The following is a 9,504-nucleotide window of genomic DNA, read 5'->3' on the forward strand; positions in this document are numbered from 1 at the left end:
CTTTTTTTGCTTTTCTTATTACATGTTTACACTTGATTTGACAGTGTTTATGTTCCTTTCTATTTATCTCACTAGGATTGGACTTCCACTTCTTAAAAGATACCTTTTTGTCCCTCACTGCTTCTTTTACATGGTGGTTAAGCCACGGTGACTCTTTTTTAGGTCTCTTGCTATGTTTTTTAATTTGGGGTATACATTTAAGTTGGGCCTCTATTATGGTGTCTTTAAAAAGTTTCCATGCAGCTTTCAGGGATTTGGCTCTAGTCACTGTGCCTTTTAATTTCTGTTTAACTAACCTCCTCATTTTTGCGTAATTCCCCTTTTTGAAATTAAATGCCAGGGTGTTGGACTGCTGAAAGAGCCAAAGGGACCTCAGGATACTAATGAGGGACATTAAAGGAGTCCTAGAGATGTTATTTTACCTCAGCATTTGGCACTGGTACAACTGCTGCTGGAATCCTGTGTCCAGGTCTGAGGTCCAGGTTAAAAGAAGAATGTTGATAACACTGAAGGGAAGAATCACAAAATGATGAGGACACCTGCTTTGTAGTGAAAGACTCAATGAGCTCAATTGGTACAATTTAAGAAAGGTTGTTAAGGAGTGACTTGACATCGGTCTAGAAGTATGTACACAGGGACAAATTGAGGTTCCCATATTGAGTCCCTTCCAGTCCTATTATTCTATGATTCTATGAAATTTAAAAATAGGGTTTTTGGCCTAGCACACAAATGTACATTTAAAAAAAATGGAGAGAGTCGTTAACCATTAGAACAATAGACCAAGAGTCTTGGCAGATTCTTCATCTCTGAATATTTTTGAATATAAGGTGTTCGGGTGTTTTTCTCCCCCTGGAAGATCAATGCTAGGAATAGGACTGTGAAAATTGTCTGGCTGGTCCTATGCAGGAAATAGAACAGACAATCACAGTGGGCACTTCTGGTCTTGGAATCCCATCCTGCCTAGTCAACAGTCCCAGAACATCCTGGGGTTAACATATAGGTCCCAGAGGCCCATTGTGCCAGGCTCCATCCTGGGTCAGCTGGATTTTTCTAGGCCCCACATGTCTCAGAGATGCCCCTCCCCCACTGTGCAAAGCGCGCACTTCCCAGCCCGTGAGCTGTTTCTGCATTAGCAGCACCCCCTGCCTACTCCCGCAACCCTCACAACTGCCTCCTCCCACAGGCACACAACCTGCCTGGTCCCTCAATCTCACCCGTCCCCCCATGTTCCCAAATTTACTGTCTTGCAGCCCGTTGGAAACTCTGACCCTCCTGAAGTGGCTCACGTTGCCAGGAGGCTGCAGTGAGGTTGCTCATGGGAGCAGAAATGGTCTGGAGGGCAGATGGCATCAGAGACATTTGGCTACAGCACGGCCCATGGTATATTACAGTCTGAGACCCCTCCTGTCCACATTGCGCCTCTTTGGTCTGTTCATGAGGCCGGTTGCCCATTGCCTAGTATCCTGGTACAGGACTCCATGGCACTGTGATCTGGATGCTGCACATCTGCCCCCGCCCCCTTCCACACACACACCATGCCTTCCTATGAGATTGCCAAAAACACCTGCTTTCGTCTAAGCTGGAACCAGAAGCATGATTTTCTTTTCACAGCATTTTGTTGTCTCCAGGGGCACAGAGGGCACATCTAGACTACATGGCTCCTTCAACAGAGCCATGTAGATGAGTTTACTAGACATAAGGAAATGAAGCAGCGGTTTAAATAATCGCCGCTTCATTTACATCAAAATGGCCGCTGCGCTGTGCCAATCAGCTGTTTGGCGGCACAGCGCGGTAGTCTGGATGCGCCACGGTTGACAAGGGTAGCCCTTGTTGACCACCCCGATATGCCTCGTGAAATGAGCAGCCCCCTCCCTTTCCCTCAAAGAAATATCCATCCTGACTTTTTTCCACCTCTAAACTCATGAGTTGAACATTTCTGTAACTCTCCTCTCAGCTCTTCTTTGATCCACACAAGCTCACCCACCCTTCAAGGTCATGGGACGAGTGCAGCTGAAGTTCATGGAGGCTTGTGATCGGTTCAAATCAGACCAGGTATTTATGTTCCTACAGGTGCATGTAGGCTAATTTGAAAGGGTCCCAGATTTCAAGTAGGAATAAAAGATCCTCCGGAAAAGGGCTTATTTTCCAGAGAATCACGTCTAGACTGGCGCTTTTCTCCGGCTTATCCCCAAGCTGGAAAAAAGTGGCAGCCATGTTAATGCAAATACCGCAGGGGATATTTAAATCCCCCGTGGATTTGCCTATTCCAAAGTGTCTAATCTGCATCCCTTTTCCGGAAAAGGGGTGCAGTGTAAACACAGCCCAAGTGTTTAACTCTCGGTGACTGGTGATCGTTGTGCTGCTCAGGCTGCTCAGAGTCTAATAAACACCCAGTGTCTGGGGCATTCTCAGGCAGACTGGGAACGTTGGGGATTTTAAAACACGTTTGGAAAATTGCTGTCAGGGAAGCCAGTGTTAGTCTGGAACGATGCACTGAGGGCAGAATATGAGAGCAGATTGTGGCCAGCAAGTGATTCATGTTTATGGTGATCCCTCTGGTAGCACTTACAACCACTGCCGAAGCTTTAGCTGCTCTATCTACCTGTGCAGTGAAGTTTAGGAATTAAAAAATCACACCCCACAAAAACAGGAGGCAACTGAGTCAGAAGAACTCTCTATAGAGAACTTTCTGGGTGTCTGGCTGGTGAGTCTTGCCCACATGCTCAGGGTTTAGTTGATCGCCATATTTGGGGTTGGGAAGGAATTTTCCTCCAGGGTAGATTGGCAGAGGCCCTGGAGGTTTTTCGCCTTCCTCTGTGACATGGGGCACAGATCACAGCTGGAGGATTCTCTGCATCTTGGGGCCTTCAAAGTATTTGAAGGCTTCGATATCTGAGATGTAGGTGAGAGGATTATTCTAGGAAGGGTGGGTGAGATTCTGTGGCCTGCACTGTGCAGGGGGTCAGACTAGATGATCATAATGGTCCCTTCTGACCTTAAAGTCTTATGAGTCTATGAGAAGAATACAGTAAGATATAAGGGACCGAATTTAAGGACAGATAATGATGTAAAATGTTCCCAATACAATTCAACAATGTAAATCCTGGGAGTTTCTGAAAAAACAACTAACAGTTCACTTATCTGTGCTGTGAATTCCTGCCCAGATGGTTCTAGATTTCAACCACAGAACCTTTCCCAAGTCCTAGGCACTAACGTTAATTCAGAAAGAGGCAACTCACCATAGTCCAGCTCAGCAGAGAGACAAAATCTCCTTTCGGGGCTGGTAACACAGAGGTAAGAGACGCAGAGTGTGAACCTCACTGGTTTGACATTCAGCAAGCTGAAACGTCCCTTTTATGATTCCCCTGTTCAGTCCCTGTGGGCTCCCAGGTGGGCCGGGATTCCCAGACAATTCCCTCGGCTGTGGGAGTGGTGGGATGATCAGAAATTAGACCCTGGAGACCTACAGCTTGAGAGCAGCACTTGAGAGAGAAGTAATTGGATGCTAATAGGGGCTCAGTTTTTCAGGGCAAATTCGATCTTCCCAATGATCAGGCTGACTGGCTGTTCTGTGGGTACCGCCCTGCCTTTGGCACTATGTGTGAGGAGGCTGCCACGTGATACAGGACCACAAATCTGTTCAGTGGATGGTAGCAGCTCACAGCTGCATGCGGCCCATGCAGTTGTACAAAGTCCATTGGCCTCCAGAAACTCACTGCTGCCCTGTGGAGGCTGAATGACGTAGTGCTGGAAGGATGGAAGCTGAGGGGTATGAAAAAGACTTTCTGCTCCCAGGATTCTGGTGGCAAAGGCATTTGCTAGTGTCCCTTTGTCATGTCCCTGTGCTGGGCCCTCTGCCCAGGGCACCACCTTGCTTTCCCCGGCTGCTCATTGTGCTCAGCTGCCATGTTACTTCCCGTAGGGCCAGCACCCATTGTCCTGGCTCTGGCCCCACAACTCCCTGCTGTCGCTCAGCCCTGGCTCCCCATTGGTCCAGCCCGTCAGGTCCTGCACCAACTCTGCCTCAGCCCTGCCGCTCTGCCTTCGGCCCAGCTTTGCCCTCTGTGTTGCGTCTCTGGTGTGACGGACCGGGCACAGCTGAGGGCGTCCGCCCAGGGCAAATTGCTCAAATTCAAGGCTCCTTACAGCCCCCAGACTGGTGACCTCTCCAAACAGGCCACAAATAAGTCCCACAGAGCGCTTCAGCAGCCTGCCTGAAGCCTCATGAGCAAAACCCCTCCGACACCCCAGCAATATCCGTGCCCCAGATGGCCCCGGGCCTATACACAGGTGGGGGGTCCTAGCACCCAATTCCACCTACCCCGAACAAGTTCTGTCCTGTCCCAAGAAACCAGCCACAGATCCCTGGTCAATTTACCCTCTGGACCTTACCCACAAATCACGCTGAGCCAATCCTTTAGCATCTAACATCTAAAGGTTTATTATTACAATAAAGAAAAGCATGAGAGTGAGGTTGTTAAAGGATAGTACATTACATGCATCAAATCTCCCAGTTCTCGATGCAGGCTCTAGCAGAGATGTTACAGCTGCTGGTTTAAAAGTCCTTGTTGCACATCCTAGGATCAGGATGGGTTCACAGTTCTTTCCGGCTCTTCGATCCCTGCACTGCTGCCTCTGGGATGAAGTGCTGAGCTGAAGACCAAGATGGAGTCCACCACATGGCCTCTTTATCCTTCCTTCCTGGTCTCTTCTTGGCTACAGCAGGTCACCTGGCCCACGGCTTATTCCTGTGTCCCCTGCTGGTAGCCCTTAGGTATGAGTCACCACTCATTCTTTAGGTGTGTCCTTGGCCCATTGAGTGCCATTGTCCCACAGGGCTTCACTGATTAGCATGTCCATAGGCCGGGCACTGCCCAATGCTCAACCACATGCAGAGAAATATTCAGTATCTACACAGATTACAGATTCCTAACTACACACACAGACATTATACAACCACATGACTAGCGTAGACAGGATTATCAGACAGTGAGCTTCTATTCAACACCCCACATGGCCCCCCTTTTATATTGTTTGGGGGGCCAACACCCCCACCTATTGGTGCATCAGTGATCTGTCTGCTCCCCTCAAAATCCAGTAACGTGACATCTGGTCCCTGGGCTTCTGGCTGCTGCTTCTTTGCCTCCACCCAGGCTTGTAAAGCTGTGAGATTTCTACTGCCCCAACATCCTACAGCCCCTTAAGCCCTAACCCAAAGGTAGATCAGTTTTGTGCTGTGGTAACTAACCTGTCAATCACGACTGAGTGGTCAATTTTGGGGTCATGACCAGTGGCTTGCGAAGCATTCCTGCCCCCTTCCCTTCTCCAAAAAGAAGCCCTCACTACCTGCACAGCTGTGCAACAGACCCAGCATCTCCGGAAGCACAGGCTGCTCCCCCCTCCCTCAAACAGCCATTACGCTTCCTGAAATGCTGAGTCTGGTGCATAGCCAGGGACTTCCTTCCCCCTGCTGACTGCCTACCTGGGCCAGTGGTGGGAGGAAAGGGAGGGAGGCAGGGAGAGAAGGGAAGTCCCTGGCTGCTGGATACCGTCCCCCACACAGGAAAGCAGCACAGGGAAGGAAGACCCTGGCTGCACACCAGATGCATCTTCTCAGGAAGCATGCTCACTCTTTGGGGGAGGGGAGGAGCAGCACGTGATGCAGGATCCCCAGGTACCAACTGAGCTGTTCCTGTCCTTTCCCCCCGGCAAGACCCTCACAACAGCACCTTGCCCCCTTCCCTCTGCCCAGATCCCCATGAGTACCCTGTGCCTGCTCCCATCAGCACCCTGCCCTGGCCCTGGCCCCCACCAGCATGCTGCCCATGCCCCCCACCCACTCCCTCCCTAGCCCCCATGAGTACCCTGCCCCTAACCCCACTAGCACCCTGCCCTTGCCCCACCCCCACAAGCACCCTGACCATGCCTCCACCCCCACTAGCACCCTACCCCCTGACCAGAACCTGGACAGACCCCCCACCAAGCACCCCAGTCCTGCCCCCTGCCCAGACCCCATCCAGCACCCCACCCCTACACCCACCAGACTCCAGGCCCTGCCCCAGGCCAGACACTCACCAGCACCCTGTTCCTGGCCCCTCCCTCCTGGCCAGACATTTACCACCAGCTTGCTCCTGTACCCTATTTTCCACATAGATTCTGACCCCCGTCCCTATCCCACTCACTAGCAGCCCTGTTCCGCACACTGAATCCCTCCTCTTCGGCCCCAATCCAGATTGTAGAGGGGCCCACAAAATCCACTAACCCTGGAACCCCAGAGGAGTTAAACTGACATGAGACCTTGAACTTCAGTCCTACCTACCCTCCCCCCACATGGGGCTGGAGTGCCCGGAGAGAGAGGTGTCTCAGATGGGATCGCATCAGTGAGGCCTGGGGGGAGGTTGGAGGGGTTGGGGGTTTTTTTGCATCTCACTTGTGTGGTCCCAACTGATTTTTCTGTGGGTCAGTGGCTCCTGACCCAAAACAAGTTCCCCACCCCTCCCATGAATAAAGACAATTCTGAAACATTTTATAATGGACATACTTTATTTAAAAATGAAGCCTGGCCAAATAGCCCCCAGCTGGAGCCAAGCCCACATCTGACTGTACCATCATAACACTCCTGCATCCATCATACACCTGAACCCCATGTCCTGAGCCCCTCACATCTCCAAACTCCTGCACCCCCACATCCACAAGTCATCTGCCACAACACACCTGCACCATCCAGATACTGCAAACCTGCGCCCTGAGCCCATCATACTCCCAACCTCCCTGTCCTGAGCCCCTCACATGCTCCATCCCAAACTCCAGAACCCCCACATCCACAATCCTGCACCTTGCTCAGCACCCCAACCTTTCACCTCTCCCCAACACTCTCCAGCCTGGACCCACCACCATGAACCAGCATCCCCTTCTCCACCTCCTCCTGCACCCAAATTCCCTCCCAGAGCTTGCACCTCTCACCCTTCCCACACCCAAATTGCTCATTCCCACCCCAGAGCCCACACCTCCTACCTCAATGCAGTGAGAGTGAGTAAGGGCTGGGGACAGCAACTGATGGAAAGGAGGGGAACGGAGAGGGCGGGGCCTCAGGAAAGAGGTGGGGTCTTGGGGAAGGGATGGGGTAGATTTTGGCTTGCCCTGACATTTAAAAAGTGATCTTGGGTGTAAAAAGGTTGGATACCACTGGCCTAGCGAGTGAAACAAACATTTTAAAAATAACACATTGATATGTAGATCAGGCACCCAATGAGAGCTTACCTAGTGTAGATTTATTTTTAATTAAATGGGACAAGTCCTAGCAGGATCTTATCCATGCTAGCAAGAAAATGAAAAATTCCCCATGGCTGGTACACGTAACATGACTGATGCTTGGCAGAAGAGGCGAACCAAATGGTGATTCACACCATAAAAAATCAAAATGAAGCCTGAAATGTAGATAGAACAATAATATGATTGTGCTATTTTGTTTAAAATGTGTTCACTGACATTACTGAGTGTATCAAATTGGTTCTGAGTAAGTTTGTTGTCTCCAAAAGGCAACATTTCTTCCTTGCTGTGTTTGTCAGAAGTAGGGTTCTTCTGCTGCTGTACAAACAGATCAGCAGTACCGTTGCAAATGTTTCTTCCCTTAGTGCAAATGGTTCAGAACAGATTTTGAGTTGTCTTGTATATCCCCTGAGAAAAAGACGTTCCCAGAGTTCCACTAGCCTCTTGCTCTACAGTTTTCTTTTACCAGTTTCATCTGAGAAAACTCTGTCAGCTCCAAAGTTGCATCAATGTAGTGACAGCCTTGAAAGGGAAAATGACCAACCTTAAAAAAGCCTTAGTCCCCTGTGGCATCCATGTGTGAAATAATTTCACCGTTAAACAGAGCAATATGTTTGCCTTCAGGCTGAGGGCAGGGAACCACAGGCTAAACACTCCTCTCCTTTTCCAGCTGTCCACGGTTCCACAAAACAATGGCAGAAGTGAGATATCAGACCATTTATGTCACAATGGGCTGATCCTAGTAGAAGGGCTTCCTACTTCCGGATACTGTGAACCCCCACAATGCAGAGCTCAGTCAAACTGGGACAGAGCAATCTGGAGCAATGAGGAGGAAACTGTTCCCCTTTTTGGGACTCACTTCAAATCCAGAGGCCCATTGGCATCACATTCTGCAGATGTTTTTCTTCATTTTGTCACGGAGGTCTTGGGTTTTGACCCCATAAATGATGGGATTGAGCATGGGGGGGACAAGGACATAGATGTTGGCCAAGATTATGTGCATGTAAGGAGCAATGCCTTGACCAAACCGGTGTGTCAGGTTGGAGAAGAGGTAGGGGGTATAAGACATCAGCATCACACAGACGTGGGCTGTGCAAGTGTTGAGTGCTTTCCGATGGGCTTTCTTGGAGGAGATTCTGAGGAGGGCCTTGATGATCAAACTGTAGGACAGGGCGATGAGCGTCATGTCTAATCCAGAAAGTACAAGGCCCATCACCAAGCCATAGAGCCTGTAGAATGTGAGGTCCCCACATGAAATCTTTGCCACAGCTATACCTTCACAATACGTGTGAGGGATGATGCGGTTGGCACAGAATGGCAGCCGGCTCAGCATCAGGGGCACAGGCAGTGCATAGACAATCCCTCTGATGAAACTGACCAGCCCTAGCATAGCTATCCGTGCATTGCTTAGGATGGTGGTGTATCTCAGAGGGTTACATATGGCCATGTAGCGATCAAAGGCCATTGTCACAAGGATGGCTGATTGCATTGCAGAAACCGTGCCAAGGAAGGTAAGCTGGGTGAGGCAGCCACTCACTGTGATGACTTCCAAATTGAACCAAAATATACCCAGGGCCTTTGGCACGATGGAGGTAGACATAGTGATGTCTGTGAGCGCCAGCATGCAGAGCAGCAGGTACATCGGCTGGTGAAGGGTCTGTTCTTTGCCTACTACAAACAGAACCATGAAATTTCCCAATAGGCTAACAATGTAGCAAGTAGCGAATGGGATGGAAATCCAGACATGGGCATCTTCCAGACCAGGGATGCCTGTTAGGATGAATGTTGATGTGTCAGAGGGGGTGAGGTTGAAAGCTGCCATGAGGTGGATGATGAAAGGACAGAGCTTAGAAATGCAAGAGATACCTGTGAAGAGACGGAAGAATAGTATGTGCGGGAGCAAAGGGAGGATACGCTTTTGTACAAATAGACAGTAAATACTTTATCACTATTACCAATCTAAACAGAAGGTGAATAATGAACTGGAAACTTTTAGAGTTGGCACTAGATTATTTAGATCAAATTCAGGTCCTCATGAGAATTCAGAGGAGCTAACTGAGGTAGGTTAATCGGCAGCATGACGGCAGATGAAATTTGATGTTCACAGCTGCGATGTTTTGGCCCCTTGATGGAAAAGCTTGAACCCCTCAAACACCGAAGAAGGTTCTAATTGAACTGTGTGGACTCAGGCCAGGGACCTGGGCATCATGGCCCGCCGCTCTAGGAAACCCTGCT

General features: G+C 49.8%; 1 protein-coding gene across 1 annotated transcript; it reads right to left on the reverse strand.

Moving 5' to 3' along the window:
* Positions 1-8,152: 8,152 nt before the first annotated feature.
* Positions 8,153-9,091, reverse strand: LOC102451528 (olfactory receptor 52E2-like). Its single transcript, XM_006130087.3, has one exon. The coding sequence runs from the start codon at positions 9,089-9,091 to the stop codon at positions 8,153-8,155; it is 939 nt and encodes a 312-aa protein (XP_006130149.3).
* Between the last annotated feature and the right edge of the window lie 413 nt (positions 9,092-9,504).

This window comes from Pelodiscus sinensis, chromosome 1 (genome assembly GCF_052426305.1).
Source record: "Pelodiscus sinensis isolate ZL-2025 chromosome 1, ASM5242630v1, whole genome shotgun sequence".
Classification (NCBI taxonomy): domain Eukaryota; kingdom Metazoa; phylum Chordata; order Testudines; family Trionychidae; genus Pelodiscus; species Pelodiscus sinensis.